The following is a 19,968-nucleotide window of genomic DNA, read 5'->3' as shown; positions in this document are numbered from 1 at the left end:
GCAACTAATAGGTCTCACTAACTGATTACTACATTAACTACAGTTTTACGATACATCAATAATATTAATTTGAGTCGAGCTGATCACTTTCCCTGTTGATACTGTGCCGCGAGAGCTTCGTTCGAGGCGAGTTGTGCTTCTTGGAAACGTTGTGACACGCGTTGATTGGCTTTGAGGAATTTTTCCACACAATGCGACGTGCAACGGTCTTCTTGATCTTTCACGGTTCTAAAAGATTTAAACATTTTAATTATTAACCTGTTGTTGAATTTAATAGTTATTTGTGTAGTTTGAATCGGCTTTATTGAAAAAATTATTATGGTTATTATTCACTGTTAAATTATTAACTTACCGGGCCGTAAAATCCCAAACACAGGCTCGGAAACAAAGTTCTGAAACGCGATTAAAATTGGTGAGGAATTCTCGAAATGTGGCCACTTGGCTCGTGTCCAGCGACTCCAGGTCAACACCCTGCGACATACTTTCCGCACAAATTAACAACACACCACCACCAGCATCCAGTTAATTCTAATACAATAGAATTTCGATTGCAAATTGATATTTTCGAATTATTTTTCCAACACCCAATATTTGAACGGATTATTTCCTCACCACCAAAGCGGCACGTGTACGGCGTGAGAAGTGCAACCGAATTCACTCTGCGCCGCTCACTCACTCAATGTCCAGCCCCACTTTGTCGTCTCACCTGAAAATCATAGCGTTCATTCCTTTGTTTCATACACTAAATCAACGAGTTGTATTTACACAATAAGAATATTACACGCAAATGGAATTGTTTCATAAATTTCCTAATTGGAGATTGGAATATGTCACCCTAGATATTTGCACAGGGTGCGAAAATGGTTTCGGGTTTGCCAATAATGTCCACTATTTCTTATGCATGATCTTTCTAAACCGGTATGACAATGCCTTCCGGCTATTTTAGAGATCATCTTCATCTGTTTAGAGATTGTTGTTTTCTTCATAGCAGGGGGATCAAGCAGTAGTGTGACCATTCAATAATAATAGACAGCCATCTAAAATAAATTTCTACGACCAATTTTGGCACTAATTGTAATGTTTGCCTGGATTTGTGTGCTACTAGTTCTCTTTTTCTACGTTACTTTTGATGTCCACTACTTCGTCCGAGTTGCAGTGACATGTGTCTTTGCCAAGTTCTTCAGAAAGAAAATCACCATCACGGATGCTTCGGAAATCTATGGTATAAGTCAACAGTTTTCTATTCATCTTAATTAACATGCTCCTCCCTAATCGGTCATTTCTATTGTTCAATTCAGGAGTAGTACTTCCATCAGACACTGATTTTCTGCTGAGTTTTATGACAAACTCTAGATATCTGCGGGAATACGACTTTGCGCGCTTTGAGCATGCGACGAGGTCAGGACTGATGGAGTTTGTCATGAAAAGGGGAGGAAGTTTCCCTGTGAGTGCAATTCACATGCGTTATCGACAACCAGCCATGATATTTTCCGCCTACAAGGTAAACCCTCGGAAACTTAGAGCTATGGAAGAAACTAGGCATTTTTGAAGATAATTAATAATTTAATCGTGTATTTCCAATATGTGCATATGTAGGTAGTCACTCAGCCCGTTTATTGGGACTCCAAGTTCATTTATTTGGATCAAAGGTTGATCACTTTGAAGGATAACGTTGTTAGAGCTGCAGGATACGCCAAGATTGCTTGCGTTAAATTCGACGGAGATGAAACCATGAAAAAATTGTTTCCGAAATCTATTAAACCTGAAATCCCTGCCGATCTTAAAATTTGGAACGATGCATGCAGTTTGTCCGCAGAGCTTATGAAAAAAAGCAAGTAACATATTTCAGAATACGTACATATATTATGTGAGATTTTTGTGGAAATGTTAGATAAATTATATAGAGTTGTATAATAAATGATTATTGATAAAGTGTCCACACTAAAATGAGTACATACTCACGCGTATTTATAAAATATGCATATGTATATGAGTGAATTATTTTGAATGATTTAAGAAAACTTGCCAGAAATGTGTAACTACATGCATGTTTGTTTCACTACTTTTATGCTAAAAGAATAAAAAATTGAAGACAATGCGAAAATACTCACATGAGATACATGAGTGCAATTACGTGCATACCATGCAGTCACACGCAGGCATAATATTACATATTATGTTTGATGAGTGCAGTGTTTCTTTACCACAATCCTCCCCAAAAAATGATAAAGTTAATCAGCATATCTTATTGTTAACAGGATGTCATATTACAACGTACTAGATACCTGGATTAAACCTCATATATCCAGGTGTTGTACATATAAAGCCAGGTGGCCGAAAAGCATAATGATCTACTCTTTTCTCTACCCATTGTCTTATGTTGCACACATATATCATATCTCTTTGGATGGTAAAAACTTGTGAAAAATTGCCCGCAATTTTTATTTGCATACGAAAACATCCTGATTATTTTAGTGATACACACCAATTTGTTACCATTTTAATTAAAATGGATTTTAATATATTTCTGTTGTTTCTGGCTCTAACTATTCTATTCCTCTCGTATTTCTTACTAGACGTTAATTACTTTATAAGAGCAGTATTCACAATTTTTATGTCTAAATTTTTTAGAAAACCAATAAAATTTTACGGAAAGTCTGCAATTTACGGTGAGACACCACTACGACTCGTTTGTTTATCTCGAAGCGTATGTACATACATATGTAATTCTGTTGGTGTTAAGTAAATGTCTCAAATTATATACAGGAATTGTACTTCCAATGGATGCAGATTTGCTCTTCACTCACATGAATAATGCCAGGTAATAATTTTTTCTTATACAATATCTTATTTTCTTGTCCGACTTGGATGATGCTGGCTATGGAAAAAATGTTCATAAGACTTGTAATTTTATGAACTTTGAACTTCCGGCCATCGCTCAAGTAAGTCGGGGAAGAAAACAAGTTAAAACTAATTTTCGAAATAGGGTATTTCGAGAACTCGACTTTGGACGTTGGGATCATTTGCAAAGGAGCGGTCTTTTAGGAATCCTTTACCGGACAAAGGGATGGGGTGTGGTCAGTGCTCAAACTTGTCGCTACAGGAGAGCACTGCACATGTTTATGATGTACAAAGTGCGTATGCAGATACATTATTGGCTCTCTATAAGTTTGCATATAAAACTCGTCAAGTTTATGTTGTTTTATATTTTTTTCAGATAGAGACGCGACCCGTGTATTACGATTCAAATAACATTTACTTTGAACAGAAAGTGATTTCCATAAGAGATGAGATTGTTCGGTGCTTGGCCCACGTCAAACTCGCTGTGAATTTGGATCTGGACAAAGTGATAGCCAAACATTTTCCAGACACAGTGAAAGTTCCAGCCCCGAAAGATCTCGAATTGTACATAGATTACAATCGAGTCAATAGTGAAAGATTGCGAGTAACTAAAAAGCGTTCAAAATCATTAACCTTGCAAGAAATCGAAAATGACGATGTTAATAAGCAAGGAGAACAACTTTTAGATACATAAATATTTAGTATCTATATACATGAACTGAGTCACTTAAAATGTAATACTATTTAATATGCAGCTGTTTACAGATTTCTCTTAATAAATATATTTTGTTATATTACATAAGTATTCGATTTAGTCTGCCTGCACACCTTGTACGATACAGGTTGTCCTAATATATTGCACCCGTGATTTGGCTTTTGGAACGTGCAAAACCCGGGCACCGGCTGGGGTTTTGGTCGAACCCGAGTTTGTCATACACTTTTATAGTAGAGCTGCTTTTTCTATTATAAATGCCATTCTAGTAATTCATCTCTTATAATCTTTGAAATTGAGGGAATTGTAAGATAACGAGGACTTAAGGTAAATTAAGTTTATCGTCGCTGACTTATTAGTTTGTCATCATCACGAATTACCCCCGGTTTAGACTTCACGTTAGCATCACGTCCTCCTCTAAATCCGATTTTTTGATTGGTCGAAATTTTTAATTGTCTTAGTGATATTTTTGATTAGCCAATCAAAAAATCGGATTGGGAGGAGAACGTGATGCTAACGTGAAGTCTAAACCCGGCGTTACAGTGATCTCGAGGAAAGCGTTGTTGTGAACTAGTTGTTGGTTGAGGAAATTGAGGCTGACATTGAATTGCCATGTATACATAATAATATGTAGCCTTGATCCTCGCCCCGTTCTTCGATCCGTCAGAGAGAAAACCGGGCAACTATATGCACACATATCCGCAGTGGCCGGCGGTGAATTGACTAGTTGACTTTCTCCTCATTTCTCTTCATTTCCACAAACTATCATTTCTTTACTATAACGGACACAAAATGGCCATTTGTTAATTTGGTATATTTTCAAAATCACGTTATGCGTAGGATAAGAAGTGTTGCATTTGACTAACATTTCCTTCGTGTACAACCTCCACCCTCATCCATCATTTAGGACAATTTCATATAAAACTCTACCTTGAGTGAAAAATGGGTCCGTGTCTGTTTGGAATTGTGTTGGGAGCGTATGTGATGACGGACGTGCATTACTATGTCAGGACTCTCTTGACCTACTTTTATGCCAAGTTTTTCCGCAATCGGATCAGCATAACCGACCCAAGTGAAGTTTACGGTTAGTTCACATCGGATTTAAGTTTTGGACTAAATAAGTACTGCATACAAAATAGTATTTTACTGTAAAATATTTATAATTCTGGTTTTAGGATTTGTGCTGCCAACTGATGCTGACTTTATGTAATTTATCTCTAGCATATGTACATATACACTTTTCAACATAATTTTCTGATTAATTAAATTGCCCCCCACAGGCTGACACACATGAACAATGCACGCTTCTTGCGAGAATGTGACTTTGCAAGGTTTGACCATGGAACTCGTTGTGGGATGATCGAAATGATGTTCAAGAAGCGTGGAGCAGTTGCGGCGCATACAATTCGATACCGACTGCCTCTCATGATGTTCTCGTACTACAAGGTCACTAATTAATTCATGGTTGAATTCCATTTCGTATGAATATATGAACGGTTCGCTACAATTACAAATATATTGTAGATTGTCACTCAACCTGTCTGGTGGGACGAGAAATTCGTATATGTGGAACAGAAAATCATTACGATTGCAGATGATATCGTTCGGAGTGTCGGATATTCAAAAATTGCAACAAACTTCAACGTCGAGCAGTTTGTGCTGGAGAAATTTCCTGATATATCCCGACCTGAAATGCCTGAAGATATGCAAAAGTGGCTCGAATGCAACGAGTTGTCAAGTAAAAAGATGAAAAACTACCTTTCCAATGGAGAAGGCACCAATGGAGTAAAAAATGGAAAACAAAGTTAAGTGTTGAGTAAATTAGTATCAGTTTTGATCATGATCTACTCTAAATAAATTGTGATGGCTGTGAGCGTTGGTGTTGATCATCGTGTGATTAGTCTCGAGCCCCTTTAAAAATGCTAGTCAATCGGTTCTGTCTCAAATTTTATCAAACAGTATTTTATTTTCTCACGTTGTCAGTATTTCTTGAAATGTTGTTTTAACTTTTTGCTGTATTAATTTTTACAATAATGCAAATTAACAATATTTGCACTTATTACTTAAGTAAGCATACATAGTAAATGTGAATCCTCGAAAATACTTATTTCCTGATCTCATGTATTTATATTTGTGTTAACCCTTCTGCCATATTTATCAACGTAAAATCGGTTAAGACTTATTGACCTGCCACATTCTGTCCTGTATGTTATTAATCCTCGTTTTTTAACAGACTAAATAAAGGGTATATAACTTTGCATTTTGTTTTTGTGGACTGAATTAGCCAATCAACTTGTACGATTTACACATTGGACAACAATATAACGTGCTACTAATCCTAAATACTAAATCAGACTGTGCATGTACGTAAATATCATCACTTTATAACCTACCCCTTCTAAATCAACTGTCTTATTTGTTACAAAACTTTCCATTCTAGAGTTCATTGTCTGTCAATCGAATGGTATTCGAATTGTAAATCTTGGTGTGAAAACACATTCCATTATTTGCTAAATAAATTCACCTCCCACAAAATACATATTTCATAAAATATCTCATATTCGTTTTAATTCAATTTACTTACTTTGCATCTAAGAATAATCTGTGCAAATTCTTACCGGTTCACACGTAATTAGAACTATTTTTACTGACCAAGTTAAGTAAAAGTATGATTGATAACTGGAAATTGGCTGTCGGGGCGTCTGCTGCTGTGGCATCTGGCGTATTGGCCGGTGCTTTGATAGCATCCAGCTTGTCCGACCGGAAGTCTAAAGTATCACCCATTAAGAAATGGGTATGTGTTGGAAGGGTTAGCAAATTGATTCTTTATCCTGTAAAAAGCTGTCAAGGGATTCATGTAGACGAGGCTACAGCAACAATGATCGGACTCAATGGTATTACTATTAATAAATTGTATTCCAAATTAAAGGAGTGTACTAATTACTTGGATGCGTATTGATTTTAGCAAGGGACAACCTGAGAGATCGTGTTTTTATGGTTGTGAACGAAAAATATGTGTTTCAAACCCAACGGACAATTCCAAAAATGGCATTGATAGAGACAAATGTGAATGGAAATCAATTGATTCTGAGTGCTCCCAACATGGATGAAATTTCAGTTGACATTCCTTCAAACAGCAAGGCCACAACTAAATCTTGCAGGTAATAAGTTCGAAATAATTTAACATGATGTTGAATATAAATAAAGTTTGTAAAATCACCAATTTCAGGATTTTTGATGACTTCGTTGCTGAAACCTTAGACTGTGGCGACGACGTCGGAAAGTGGCTAGATGACTTTTTAGGGAAAACAGGGCTGCGAGTCGTGTACCATTCTCTTGAAAAAACGCAGCGACCAATGACACCACTCCAAAAAAAGTTCCCCACTTTTGTTCCTTCAGATAAGGTATATAAATACTCTGATACATATTGCATTTCAATTTAAAATATATTTCCCCAATAAAATTAGCATGTTTATTAATCATGAATTCTAATTTATGTACCCGCAGCCAGCATTTCATGACCAGACCTCGTACATGCTCATGTCTGAGCGCAGTATCGACGAACTCAATACAAAACTGGAGACTACACAAGTGTCACACAAAAATTTTCGCCCGTCGATTTTAATAAAAGATGCTCTGGAACCTTATGCAGGTAGGATTCAACGCATCTAAAGTTGCATATTTGGTATAAATATCTGAAGGAAAAAGTTTGGGTTAGTATTGATCTGATCCATTCTTGAGTCGGGTATTCAAATTGCCATGAATTTGTGGTACACACAGGTTTTTTAATGCGTTTGAAATATAAAATCTGCATACCCTTGCCTACGTTAATCTACATTTCATTTAATTCTAGAGGACTTTTGGTCGTATTTAAAAATTGGGGAGGCGGGGCCCATTTTCAAAGCTGCTAAACCTTGCACCAGGTTTTTATTAAACTTAAATTTAGCATGTGTATTATACTTATTATCGCGTAATAAATCGCATTACTTATCTAGATGCAAGCTGACCACAGTTAATCCAGCGACGGGCGAATTTATTCCCTCAGGCGGTAAGTACATACATACTTATGTACATATTTGTACATAGCTGACAAGTTTTATAACTGTATTTGTAACAATTCGTGTTTTAATTTAATTTCCAGAACCACTATCAAAATTAACCACGTACGTTTACCGAGAAAATGAGCTTCTGAACCTGATTTACAAGTGTAAAATGTATATTTTGCATTTTTTGCAGAATAACCAAGTCAAGGACTATGGGTGACGCAAAGGTGGACGCATTGGTTAAAAATCAAGCCATCATTGGACTCCAACTTGGGCTTTTTGAGGGGGAGGGACGACCACTCAAAGTTGGCGACCCCGTTTACGCTGCAGTCCTGTAAAATGCATTTCAATATTGTGTACATATTTATCCATTTTATTTTATTCTTAGTGGTGCCGGGTTTAAGTAAATTGTTTGTACTGAAAAATTCAATAAAGTAGCCACTGGTTGATTTTAATAAGTAATTTAGTCTGAATTTTGTTAAGCCATAAATGATAAATGCAATGCTACAAGTCCAACAACGTCGTGACTTTGTCCCATTACGGGTATCAGTTTGTCACTTGCTGACGCACATTAACCTTAACCCTTGCTTAACTTAGCAAGGTTAAGGAATGTCTATTTGCTTAACGCTTATATTGGTATGTGTATCGAGTGAGTTTACTCTTTGAAGGCTTCGGGTCTAAACGAAAAGTGATAAGTATTGTTGAGGGCCCAGCCCTGATCATGACAAAGTTTCAAAATTGCATAGAGCAACTGTGAATTACGTACTAAAGCATTTTGTAGCGGTGCGTGTAGTAGATTGTCAGACGCTTTGTTTAGGAAAAAGTTACACGGTTTCCAGTTGGATTACTTAAGACTATTAGTAAAGAAACTGGTCAATCATGTTTTTGATTATTGGATTAGTTGATGGATACACTAATCAACCGATATGTATTTGTGATATTGTGCTAGTGAGCTGAATCTCAATTTATCAGTGTTTGACAGAATGGTTAACCAGAAATCATGTCCACATGTCGTTTAGGAATTTTTTACCACAATTTTACGAGAAACATGCTTGATTTGGGAAAACATTTATCTATCATATCTCATGCAACGGATTTGCATCGCTTTTTTATTTGAGTGGACTATGAATTCAATAGTTTATTCGTTCATATTTCACTAAAATATATGACATGTATATATGTATGTAAAATATATGCATATGTGTATAAATGTAAATGTACATTTATATGTACACTCATTCATACTGTTCGTTTAGCAGACAGAGCAAACGAATTCATGGTTGCTGAGTATCCGGTTTTATTTTCTTATGGTTTAGTCATGGGTAAGTGTCACATATGTATGCATACTACAAAATCTTGATGTAAAGCTTGTCATCAAATTATTTGTTTATCGAGGTCAAGGAATCTCCTGAAATATCATAATGTCCCTCACACAAATAAAACACGTGACTAATTAAGATGGGCTTACAGGCAGGCTAAACTAGAGGAAATATATGACATTAAAACAATGCGCAATTATCTTAAAAAACTTACATAAATGCCACCCATCTTGGAATTGCTGTACATAATCTTTTATGTTCTGGTCTCTGTAGAGTTGTAAATTCTTGTGATCAACTCTGGAGGTTACGGAGAACTTCGTGTTGCAAGGTTAACCAGAAACCAGGCTTTCAATCTTATTCTCTAAGACAATGACGATAAATAAACATTATCCCGTGACTCGAATCCATGAACTTCTTCCAGAATTACGAACTTTGACAAACTTTTCAGCGTAGAAAACACATAATGCCTGGAGTGTGCATCTTGATAGTCAGAAGCTCCTTGTCCAAATTTTCAAATAATCATTGCTCAGGCAGGCATTTATCAGCACTAAGAATTCATTAGCTGACAATATATCTTTGTTACATAACTAATACCAATGCATTGAGTAAAGTAAAGCAAACATTTGTTGTTTGGATTATGAATGATGTTGATGATTGAGCAGACAGATAATGTCTAAAATCTTTGGTTGTTAGCTACTGCATCAATTGACTTATACATATGCATTTTATGCTCGTCTCTTCTCCACAAACAGGTCGTCGAAGAATATCCACCGATTTGAACAGGTATGACTGCTTTGTCTGCTTCTACTGCAATAAATATTTCCAAAATCACGAGACCCAAACAAAAAAGAGAAGCACTGCAAGTTCTTCACAGGAACACGAAAGAAGTGAAATCACTCAATCCTGAACCACTATCGATTTTGTCACCATGCCTCAAGATTTACAAATATATTATGTGACCGCGTTTGCGGTCACTACTTTGGTTGTGGGAGTGGGGGCCTGGTTAACTTCAATAAAAAAGAAATCGAGCCCATCAAAATCTGAGAAACTTGAGAAACAACGTCCCGAGAAATGGTGTCTTGTAGGAAAAATTGCAAAACTAATAATTTATCCGATTAAATCATGTCAGGGGGTCATTGTTCAAGAAGCAGTTATAACAACCCTGGGCTTAAAGTGTACGTTTTGTTCAATTTGGCTTCTTATTAATAAGTTTAATGTACTAACTTCAATTGAACTTCTTGCATACAGTCCGCAATCACAATATTAAAGATCGCGACTTTATGATTGTGGACAAAAATGGAAGATCCGTCACAATGGTGACTCACCCAGGAATGTCATTTATAACTTTGGAGCCTTCGAAGGAGAAGGATCACCTAATCATGAGTGCGCCTGGAATGGATTCAATCACTTTTACGTATCCAACCAAAAAATTAGAGGAGAAGTTTTGTCGGTACAGTGTACTATTTTTACACAAAAATGATTAGGCGATTTTATAGATTTACATATGTGTCTTTACATGGAATAAACTCAACAGCGTGAAACATGACACGAAAGTAAAAGCGTTAGATTGCGGAGATGAAGTCGCAGAGTGGATTCAAACATTTATTGGGAAAGAAGGACTCCGTCTTTACTACCATCACATCCAACAGACCCAGCGCACTTTCGAGCCTTACATGTATGAATGCCCGCAATTTGAGCAATCTGATATGGTAAAACAATTTTATATGATTTTTAAATATTTGATATTTTATGTCATCTTGGTGTGAACTGGTTATCTTACTTAGGGCGCGTTTCATAATGAGACGAGTTATCTAATGGTAGGTCAGGAGTCCATCGAGGAGCTTAATGCACGAATAGAAAAGAAGTCATCTTGGAAGAACTGGAGGCCAACAATTTTAATTGACAACATGTCAGAGCCATTCGCAGGTATGATTCGAATCACAGATTGAATATTATACATTAAGACTTAGATGACGATACCGTTTTTTTTTACATTTAGAGGTTAACTGGTCATTTGTAAAAATTGGAAGTGAAAACGCAATTCTCAAGGCTTCAGTACCGTGTTACAGGTATGATCAACCTTACATAGTATTGAGTTACATGCGTAGATTTAATTTTGTAGGAACACTGACTGATATTACTGTTTATTTACGTATGTAGATGTCCTTTGACTACTGTCGATCAGGAAACTGGGGTACTTCCAAAGGATGGGGAACCATTAAAAACATTGCGAAGTATGAACAAAACTGATGCATTTGCAGACCGCAAACTGGCTGAGTTATTAAAAAATAAGGGAATTATGGGGCTTCGCCTTGGTTTATACTTGCCTGCTGGAGAGGGAGCAACGATTAAAGTTAACGATCCAATTTATGCAGCATTGCTATAATTAACTAATCTAATAAATACTCGTTCACTTAAAAATAAAATGAAATTATGTTATTTAAGGTATTATTTTTTGCATGATTTCACATATTCCTATATAGTACGTAAGAACAATATGAACAGTCAAGCACTTGAAATTTTGAGCTAGTTCACACACAGTCTTGTTTGCTAAACTTTTTTTGTAAAAATCAGCAACCCGTTCATCATTTTCATTAATTTGAGAATATTCTTTACGTGGTTCAATCCATTCGCAATTGTGGCAACTAAGCGTGGATCTTTTCTCTCAGTTTGTTTCATGCGTTTCATCAGAGATTTAGTTTCAGAAGATCGATCACAAGTTATTTTTGCCAAACACGCTTCAGATGCAATCGAGTGAAACAGTCTGACTATCAATTTGTTGACGACGATCAGTTTTTCTGCTTCGAACAGTAGCTTGAACGGAACGTGTTGCTTGAGGTGGTTGACGATGACGATGATTTTCTGCTCACCAACAATTGTCACCTCAAAGCCTCTGGGAAGTTGTATCCAAAATGGATCTTTTGATTCTTCATCGTCACTCTCCACAGATGAATCATCGTTTTCAGCTTCCAGTGTGTCCACCCCAGTTGTAAATACTTTTGCGAAACCTTTAGAAGGCCTAAATTTGCAGAGAAATTATTTTTTTATTAATCGATTCATGAAAGTTATACGAGATACGTGTGATGCCCACATGGAATTTAGGTGAATCGGGAGTTCCTGGAAAGAAGCATGGCTGAATATGCTGAGCGACTTTTTCAGATAACGCTTGACTTTATCTCGCTGCTCGAAAATCTTAAGAAGCATGTTCCTCAAATCTTTCCGCTCCCCCGTATTCAAAACTTCAAACACGTGAGATAAAGCGAGGTAAACCAAATTGATCAACATTTCCATTGTTTTAAAATCCATTTTTGAAATATTCCACATGTCTTGTATGATTTCAGCAATGTCGTGTGATCTATCAGAGTACATGGTAAAATCATACGTCTCATCACTCAACTCGGCTGTGGTGATTTGGTCCACAAATCTATAAGGTGGAAAAGTTACTCTAATAGGTCAAAGCATAGCATTAATTGAATAGTCTCATGCTGACCGTATTAACAATGGATCCTCTATTTTCAAAGTAATCTTATCCGCCTTCGGAAATATTTTCATCGAATACTTCGAATCCCTTACAAGCATCTTACAAGTTTTCCTATGTTTGTCAAGTTGTTGCAGCTGAAGACGAAATCTGCATATCGTAAACATGATATTTTGCCACAGGAAATCAAATTCTCTTTTGGATTTGAACAGTACAGCTCGTTCGTGTGGCAGTAGCTGACTCGGAGTAATTCCCTCACATTTTGCCAACTTTTCCAAACGAAACTCTGTTCTCAGAACAATTTCTATCCGATACATGGAAAGAATGATCAACTCTAGCGCTTTTCTAGCGCATGACATTAGAGACCGGAGAAGTCTGAGTCGGAAACTGTCACTCATTTGGAGAAGTGTCACATTGCGAACGTTGTTGTCTTGAGTATCAATCCACTGAATTTCAAAACTCTCGTATGGCTGAGAACAAACAGCTTTAATTCCAAGGCGCGAAGGGTCCCCTAAAACAATTCGCCAGTTACTTCATAACCATTGTCTCAATCGTGCATAAGGCATGAGTATAGTTTTGAAATCTCTTCTGAAACCTGGTGACTGGCAGTACGACTCTTTCAGGGGAGTCTCATCTCGTTCTATTTTCATCCATTTCTTGAGCTTACTCTCATCTGCATCAGCAAATCGTTTTCCTGGATCTGGTGAAAATTCCTCTTGGAGGATTTCCATTGCCCTGTTTGCCTTGTCCACAACCGTGTGGCAACAATCTAAAGTAGCGGCTTGTGCTTGACTGATGAGGTGTCGGAGGTGACGCGACTCTCTGCAAAAATCTTTCCAAAAGCATTTTCGATTCATTGTTTTCCAATCGATCATGTTTGTTATTTTTTCAATCATGGTAAACATCATGGCCAATACTGCAAATACGAATAGTGTCAAACATGAAAGAACGACTACGGCAAAAAGATAACATTTTATGTAAATTATGTGTAGTGCATACAGTAATGATCAAGGTTTGGTGGAGATTGAGACAAGTATGCCATTGCTTTCTTCTGCACATTGATCAAGTCATCCACAATATTATACAACGGTTGTCGCATGGCTGTGGTAGCATTACAGTAATATCGAACTTTGTGGTTTTGGACGGTAAATGTTTCGATAAATTTTCGGTGATTGTTGAGATAAAACTCTCCGATTTCTTCTTTCGTGGGCGCGGCATCATCATCGGTTTCTTTCGAGGTAACACTTAGGGCTGCATATGGACTGGCGGAACTGCGGATGTGTTAAGTTATGCATGTCGCAATTGCAGTATTATATACACTGACAAAAATATGTATACTAACAGGCTTTAAGTACTTGTAATTAGCATACCTTGTCCTGTGATACATTGTCTGATTTGTATTGTATTATGACAACACGAGCATAATTTAGAAGAGGTTTAAAAAATATGGATAAATAATTTGTTAATTTGTTTGCATTTGTATTATTTCGTCCTGTACGCAAAATTTTTAAATTAATTATTCGAACACTCATGAAATAACGAGATAAATAAAATAACTTCCTTGTGTGACCTTGGAGTTGAAATTAAAAATTAACCTTGGATTAATTTTCGAATCCGGTGAAAGACAGTGATCGAATTTGACGGTAACCGTGGGCCCCTTTGCATTGTTTTTCATTTATTATAATGCAAGATGCTGGGCCCCCTTATTAGATAAGATATTAATAATTATTTTTAGTTGTGTGGTAACAGGTGATGCACATTTTGGAATATTAAGCGAAGGAGTATATTTGAAGATATTGGAAGCGAGATGTCAAAAGCCGATGTTAACTTAATTTCATAACGACGTTTACTTGAATGTTAAGGATCATATTTATAATTGTATACAATATAATTTGTACATATAACACAGATATTATACACACAGATAGTATACACATATTTATGGAGATGCATAAATCACAGGAAGATTGTAACTCGAAACTGTTGAACCTTGAAACCTGAAAAAATAATATACAATATTAATTTTAATTTTAATCACCCTCCATGCATTTGCAAGTACGTTTGGGATTTGCCAACTACGAAATCAATCATAGTACTCATGGGTTTTCCCAAATTCTCCCGTACTTTACAAATGAACTAAAATTGTTAATCATTACCAGATTTGACGTGCATGCATAACCTTAACTAAAAATAGTGTAACCAAAATCTTCGTCTTAGTTCTCCGCCACCACTTCCTTGGAACGCCCCGCGTTGATAATTTCCAGCTTCCGTTTCCGCACGTTAATTGTAACTGGGTTTTGGTACCTTTGATAACCCAAGTACCACAGCACCTTTAATAATACGACAAAAATAGCATTTATTTATATTTTATAAAGTTGAGGTTTTTTATATAAAATAATTTTAACTTACCGTGCAAATATGTGCACAACAGCCCATTGTCCGAGCGCCTTGTTTACATTTACAATAGAATTATAACGACGTCTTCGAGCACCTAACTTGTTTTTATTGCTGCTGAGATCCAAAATCCACTGTGCAAGCTCTTCATCCGACATCAAGACACCATGTTTAGTTGGGATGATCAACTCTATCGCCTCATCAGTGAACAATTGTCTCTCGAGGTGCATAGCGCAGCAGCGATTGTCATGTGGTATGAATATTTCTTTCTCGGTCCAAACTTGAGTGATGGCGGATTTCGGAATTCGCTTTCTTCCAGAAGGGTTATTACATATAAAGCATCGCTTCTGCGTTGATCCAACAGAGTCGATAGTTGGTAGTCGCCGGGATTTGGTAGACATTGAGCTTGACATCGATATTTGAGAGATGCATGATCCGTGGGCCTGAGAAGAAAGAGCTGACGCCTGTGAGTCATTTCCGGTAGTGGTCATAGTGATAATAGTTCCCTGAGTGCTCCATTGTGATTCGATTTCGCTTCTGCTACTTATGGATATAGCCATTGAATCCTTGTCGTGCCATTGAGAAATTGCGCCATCGTCGAGTGCAGTATCAATATCTTGTCCACCTGGTAAATGATAAGGTAATTACTAGGAATGGGTAATCCGATCCGAGTTTAAATGGTCGGATCGGATCGGATCGGATTGTTCAATGCTTTAGTAAATACTCGGATCAATCCGTCGGATCGGATTACCCATTCCTAGTAATTACGATATTATTGTCATAATTTAACATGCTGGACTCACCGTCTAAACGAAAGTCGTTTAGCTCCATCTCCAATAATCCATACTCGAAGCGGTCAATCTCTTCTCCCCCAGCATAGTCGTCGTGAGCCCCACAAAAATAGTTGTCGTCACCTCCATCTTCACAACCCCGACAGTCATCTTTCTCAGTTCCACGAGAACTATCTTCATCACTACGATCTTCCTCCTCAGCGCCACGATCACTGTCTTCATCACCGCCACGACGATCTTCCTCCTCAGCGCCACGATCACCGTCTTCATCATCGCCACGACGATCTTCCTCCTCAGCGCCACGAACATCATTCTCTTCTCTTCTCATATTTAACCTGGTTCGGCCAGGTAGAATGACACCTTCGTCCATTACTTGAGGTTTTGACCGTCGGAAGTGCTTCGTCGCTTCATCTTTCAGTTGTGAGCGAATCTGCATAAAAAGTGGAAATTAAATATAAATATTACTAAACTAAATTAAATATTGATTGTACCTTGACGTGGCATGCTTCGCAAATGACCTCAGTTTTGTGCGCCTCCTCCGAATTATCAAAAAGTCGACTGTACAAGGGCCAAAGTGCAGGAGCTCCAAGTCGATGGCGTTTCTGATTTGACTTAATCCGTCTGTGACAGTCCTCCAAAAAACAGGTAGTGTGTGGCATGATTGAAAAAAAATCAGCAGGATTTGTGGAAAGATCGATCGAGTTTTTTTTATTTTCAAATAATAATAATGCAGAAATATGAAAATACAACTCCGTTTAGTTACCTCTAACAACGGTGCACAATGCAATAAATTAAAATGCATGGGATAGTATGGCAAAAGTGGTGGTGGTTTGCCCTAAAATAAGTGATGACTGCAAAATGTCCCATTTTTTGTTTAAAGTTAAATTCAATCGTCAGAATGTGCAGAAAATTTTAAAACACATTTCAGAAATGGGACATTTTGCAGATATCATTTATTTTGGCTCTAAAGTTGCTCATGAAATTCGATCACTGGCTTTTTAGGAAATTATGAAAGATGCATCATTTTCCGGATTCGTTTTTAGTTTTATTCAACAAAACAACATGTTTATAATATGTTCGTTACATTCTGTCAGCTAATCTTAAGCATATATGTATGTATGTATGATTGATGAGTTTTATACGAAAAATGTATAATTTTGAAATAGTCATTGACAATAGAATTTTATTTTGAGTAATATATTCAATAATTTAGGTGAATTTGAAAGGAACAAACCCAGGTTTAATAGCTGTACCCTGTCGTACTACGTAAATCTCAACTCAAGAGTCTTGCAGTTTTCGAAATAAAGAATTGTTGTAAAGATAAGTTGTCATAAATTCTGGGAAGTCATGCGCTGTTACCAACTCCAAAAATATATCGCATGATGTCTCTAAGTGTTTCTGGTTGTAAGAAACCGACCCTTGATTAGGGTTCATAAGTTCAGCAAATCCCCTCCAGACCATTTGACTGACTAAAGTTTTTGTAACTTTTTCTTGAGATTCATCTTCCAATTTCACCTGAATATGATCAAAATATTAAGACAATTAAGTTTATTCAAAATATCTCAAAGTTGAATATGTTTGATCAGACCCCATGATAAATCCACTGCCAAACTTGTGATCTGCTGATCTCTGCCGTTGCCGAATCTTAAATGATCAGTGGCGTGAATTTTTAATTACCCATACAAAAGTTTGTAGAAAATTAGATTTTGGTTAATATGCATATACATAGGAATTTAATTTTAAAGGAAACAGTGTTATATAATCCTTACCTTCTACACACCCGTCCAAAATAAAATGTCCTTTCCCTTCTGCAATCCATGAATAAATAAACAGCGTTCCAACTCGAATGTTTTTTACAAGACCGAAATGTGTAACTCCACCGGCCGGAATCTATACAAATTAGCATGTAAGGCTTTACTAAAAACTTTTCACCCAGATATATCGAATCGTATATAATTTTTCATTTACTTTCAAGAGATCTTGATTCGTAAAAATAGCGTTTTCGTCGACCGAACAAGCTGCTGGCACGGGTGGTGGTAAGTCTGGGTCACTGGAATTTGAAAATAGTGATCCTTGAAATATTGGTACACTTCCAATGTCATAAGTCAGGAACCCGTTGATGCCCATTTGTAATTCTTTTCGCTTAGTCTTCATTATATTAATCAATATCTTGTTTCTATAAAAAGTAATAAGAAACAAGATGATAGCGGGCTACTGATATTAGTCACGATTATTATTATTATTATTTAGGTAAGTCATCCATACAAAAGCCTTACTTTTCAGCGACATCGAACGAGTCCAACATAAACGGAACCATTCCACCAGTGCTGTTTTTTATAATCTTTAACATGTGCTTAATGTGTTAAACATAAAAATATTAAAATAGGTAAATACCATGGGGCTCCATGCTTTTGACACACCGAGATTACCAACCTCATGTAGTTTTGAAGAAAAGGCTGCATAAATTAAAGAGCATGTGTAGAATAGTAATTATGATGATTACAAAGATATCATTACTTTTATAATGATAATTTCTAGCGGAGATTATGTACCTGCTCCAGATTTACTTACTTGCTCAAGATTTACATACTTGTTCCTATCGGGTATTACAAAATCCGGTTTTCCTCCTGTTTATTAATATATTTCATGAGTATGTCTTTGTATGTACATATGTAAAAATTGACACCTTATGTCATCACTATTTGTGCTTACCAAGTTTGTTTATTATGGACGCTGCATAATCCCATACGCCGCAGTTTAATCCGAAAGAGTGATGTCGTAACTCGAAGAGGATTTTCTCTGCTTCAAATGCTGCCAATATGTTTTCGATGAGAACACACGCCTTTATAGCTCCAAAAGGTAGGTCAAGTGACTTTTCCGACCACGTGAAAATGTCGTCCCATAATTTTGCTTCAGCTGCATTTTCCAGTTTTGGCAAATAAAAATAAGGTCCAACTCCTTTTTCGAAAAGACTTTTTCCAATGCTAGATATCAATATTCCAAAATCCATCATTGGACCTGGAAAAATTAATCATGGTTATACAACTATACAACTATAATCCAATGTAGAATCAATAAGCTTATTAAAATTTAAACTTTCGCGACTTGTGCGATAGTTTTATTTCTAATTCAGCTCATTTATCAAAAAAGTGCACTTAAATTTGTTACGCGTGTATTTAATACATGGGCGCTTATATAACTACAGTTGTGCAATTTCATAATTCATTGTGCCTGCTACTTTCCGTCATAATTTAATAAATTACCAGGGACTTCCTTCCCATTGATCTGTAATTAATGAATTTTTGCCTTTAATAAAGTCGTTTAATCAAAAAATGATTCATGATTTAATTAATCAAAAATTTTAGATGCAAGAAATCAGTATTTTTATTGTTTAATAGTAATGGCCTCACCATGAGGTTATGCTCATTCATGTTCCACGCCCTTGGTCGTAGAAGTAAAAGTGGGGACTGTTCAAGTGAAGGGATTTCATTGGGGAAGAAATCTCCTTTGATAACTTTAATTACATTGGCAATGCCTGATAATTAAGAAATAGATGTACTTCAACCAAGTAAATCGTACATAAATAACTCGAAACACTTTTATAATTTTACAATAATGTCTTTGTTACCCTTAATTTGATTTGCCCAAGACGGGCAATTGCCATCATCAAAATCGACCTGAATGCCTTGGACATTGGCTTGAAGCGCATTTTTAAGCAAATTTGAGTCGTGTGGGGCGACATCCCCCAAATCAAGCTGGCGATTCTGATAATAATCATATTGATGATAATAATTAAATGCATAATTCAGTAGCAATTCAATAATAACCTGCAAGCGTTGAGGAAGCGGAGAAATTGTCCACCCTGCAGATTCCCCAGGAAAATCCAGTGATGAGAAATCTGGGAGGACATTTGATATCTCCAACTCCAATTTACGAAGTTTTCTTTGCCTTAAAATCTTTAAATAATGAATAAACCAAGTCTTCAAAATGTTCCAAAATACATAGGATATGCCCATTTCATGATTTTATCTACTTAAAAATAAATACCTGGTCAACCCTGGGCTGAAATTCTGTCACCAGGTTGAATACAAATGCTACAGATTCTTGAGTGAACACACTCTGATATTCTAATTCCAATCCTTGTGGGCTCAAGGAAAGTTCCATGTTTTTAACAATTTCAGAATTCATTATTTTTAATAAAGCTGATATATTTTGAATAAGCGAAAGTAAAAACTACTTCGTTTCTCACACAATTATTGCATATAAATTATTATGATACACACACGATACTGACTGAATGAGTATTGAATTTAAGACAGAAATACATATGCATGCATATGGACGACTTATGAAAACTGTTGTGTATTAAAGTTAATCCATTTTCCAGCTG

The 19,968-nt window shown here is 36.4% G+C and overlaps 9 protein-coding genes across 13 annotated transcripts; 5 read left to right on the top strand and 4 right to left on the bottom strand.

Moving 5' to 3' along the window:
* Nucleotides 1–54: 54 nt before the first annotated feature.
* LOC110845925 (mitochondrial import inner membrane translocase subunit Tim9-like) lies at nucleotides 55–835 on the bottom strand. The gene is made up of 2 exons (XM_022092481.2): nucleotides 353–835; nucleotides 55–228 (listed from the first exon to the last, which is right to left on the bottom strand). Exons 1-2 carry the CDS (start codon nucleotides 478–480, stop codon nucleotides 84–86), a joined length of 273 nt encoding a protein of 90 aa, XP_021948173.1. The 5' UTR covers nucleotides 481–835; the 3' UTR covers nucleotides 55–83.
* Nucleotides 836–956: 121 nt separating this feature from the next.
* On the top strand, nucleotides 957–2,104 carry LOC110847196 (protein THEM6). The gene is made up of 3 exons (XM_022094077.2): nucleotides 957–1,222; nucleotides 1,299–1,501; nucleotides 1,597–2,104. Exons 1-3 carry the CDS (start codon nucleotides 1,078–1,080, stop codon nucleotides 1,837–1,839), a joined length of 591 nt encoding a protein of 196 aa, XP_021949769.1. The 5' UTR covers nucleotides 957–1,077; the 3' UTR covers nucleotides 1,840–2,104.
* A 144-nt stretch (nucleotides 2,105–2,248) lies between these two features.
* LOC110846447 (protein THEM6) lies at nucleotides 2,249–3,640 on the top strand. Of its 2 annotated transcripts, XM_035849618.1 has the most exons (5): nucleotides 2,254–2,410; nucleotides 2,632–2,669; nucleotides 2,767–2,821; nucleotides 2,987–3,134; nucleotides 3,218–3,640. In XM_035849618.1, the coding sequence occupies exons 3-5, from the start codon at nucleotides 2,781–2,783 to the stop codon at nucleotides 3,533–3,535; spliced, it is 507 nt and encodes a 168-aa protein (XP_035705511.1). In that variant the 5' UTR covers nucleotides 2,254–2,410; nucleotides 2,632–2,669; nucleotides 2,767–2,780; the 3' UTR covers nucleotides 3,536–3,640. The 2 variants fall into 2 exon arrangements, with proteins under 2 accessions (XP_021948905.2, XP_035705511.1); XM_022093213.2 differs by having other exon boundaries at nucleotides 2,249–2,669.
* Nucleotides 3,641–3,748: 108 nt separating this feature from the next.
* LOC110846448 (protein THEM6) lies at nucleotides 3,749–5,811 on the top strand. Of its 4 annotated transcripts, none has more exons than XM_035849619.1 (5): nucleotides 3,749–3,951; nucleotides 4,097–4,637; nucleotides 4,729–4,759; nucleotides 4,834–4,999; nucleotides 5,078–5,811. In XM_035849619.1, exons 2-5 carry the CDS (start codon nucleotides 4,496–4,498, stop codon nucleotides 5,360–5,362), a joined length of 624 nt encoding a protein of 207 aa, XP_035705512.1. In that variant the 5' UTR covers nucleotides 3,749–3,951; nucleotides 4,097–4,495; the 3' UTR covers nucleotides 5,363–5,811. The 4 variants fall into 4 exon arrangements, with proteins under 4 accessions (XP_035705512.1, XP_035705514.1, XP_021948906.1 ...); XM_035849621.1 differs by having other exon boundaries at nucleotides 3,749–4,364; nucleotides 4,461–4,637; XM_035849620.1 differs by having other exon boundaries at nucleotides 3,752–3,880.
* On the top strand, nucleotides 5,407–8,058 carry LOC110846446 (mitochondrial amidoxime-reducing component 1). The gene is made up of 8 exons (XM_022093212.2): nucleotides 5,407–6,447; nucleotides 6,519–6,714; nucleotides 6,783–6,957; nucleotides 7,061–7,205; nucleotides 7,407–7,476; nucleotides 7,549–7,601; nucleotides 7,695–7,716; nucleotides 7,790–8,058. Exons 1-8 carry the CDS (start codon nucleotides 6,222–6,224, stop codon nucleotides 7,932–7,934), a joined length of 1,032 nt encoding a protein of 343 aa, XP_021948904.1. The 5' UTR covers nucleotides 5,407–6,221; the 3' UTR covers nucleotides 7,935–8,058.
* A 1,664-nt stretch (nucleotides 8,059–9,722) lies between these two features.
* Nucleotides 9,723–11,363, top strand: LOC110846445 (mitochondrial amidoxime-reducing component 1). Its single transcript, XM_022093211.2, has 6 exons — nucleotides 9,723–10,090; nucleotides 10,164–10,365; nucleotides 10,450–10,624; nucleotides 10,700–10,841; nucleotides 10,915–10,984; nucleotides 11,076–11,363. Exons 1-6 carry the CDS (start codon nucleotides 9,844–9,846, stop codon nucleotides 11,299–11,301), a joined length of 1,062 nt encoding a protein of 353 aa, XP_021948903.1. The 5' UTR covers nucleotides 9,723–9,843; the 3' UTR covers nucleotides 11,302–11,363.
* A 36-nt stretch (nucleotides 11,364–11,399) lies between these two features.
* Nucleotides 11,400–13,780, bottom strand: LOC118434819. The gene is made up of 6 exons (XM_035849137.1): nucleotides 13,764–13,780; nucleotides 13,393–13,664; nucleotides 12,989–13,309; nucleotides 12,406–12,904; nucleotides 12,007–12,339; nucleotides 11,400–11,934 (listed from the first exon to the last, which is right to left on the bottom strand). Exons 1-6 carry the CDS (start codon nucleotides 13,778–13,780, stop codon nucleotides 11,466–11,468), a joined length of 1,911 nt encoding a protein of 636 aa, XP_035705030.1. The 3' UTR covers nucleotides 11,400–11,465.
* Nucleotides 13,781–14,436: 656 nt separating this feature from the next.
* Nucleotides 14,437–16,237, bottom strand: LOC118434818. Its single transcript, XM_035849136.1, has 4 exons — nucleotides 16,070–16,237; nucleotides 15,591–16,008; nucleotides 14,803–15,412; nucleotides 14,437–14,723 (listed from the first exon to the last, which is right to left on the bottom strand). Exons 1-4 carry the CDS (start codon nucleotides 16,235–16,237, stop codon nucleotides 14,546–14,548), a joined length of 1,374 nt encoding a protein of 457 aa, XP_035705029.1. The 3' UTR covers nucleotides 14,437–14,545.
* A 364-nt stretch (nucleotides 16,238–16,601) lies between these two features.
* Nucleotides 16,602–19,895, bottom strand: LOC110846346 (malate synthase). The gene is made up of 13 exons (XM_022093065.2): nucleotides 19,626–19,895; nucleotides 19,406–19,534; nucleotides 19,207–19,342; nucleotides 18,989–19,113; nucleotides 18,842–18,863; nucleotides 18,291–18,596; nucleotides 18,150–18,205; nucleotides 17,973–18,034; nucleotides 17,855–17,905; nucleotides 17,547–17,754; nucleotides 17,348–17,468; nucleotides 17,167–17,222; nucleotides 16,602–17,093 (listed from the first exon to the last, which is right to left on the bottom strand). Exons 1-13 carry the CDS (start codon nucleotides 19,764–19,766, stop codon nucleotides 16,857–16,859), a joined length of 1,650 nt encoding a protein of 549 aa, XP_021948757.1. The 5' UTR covers nucleotides 19,767–19,895; the 3' UTR covers nucleotides 16,602–16,856.
* Between the last annotated feature and the right edge of the window lie 73 nt (nucleotides 19,896–19,968).

This window comes from Folsomia candida, unplaced genomic scaffold (assembly GCF_002217175.1).
Source record: "Folsomia candida strain VU population unplaced genomic scaffold, ASM221717v1 Fcan01_Sc003, whole genome shotgun sequence".
In the NCBI taxonomy this organism is placed as follows: Eukaryota; Metazoa; Arthropoda; class Collembola; order Entomobryomorpha; family Isotomidae; genus Folsomia; species Folsomia candida.
The sequence above is the reverse complement of the archived record's forward strand: the minus strand, read 5'-3'. Positions and strand labels throughout refer to the sequence as shown.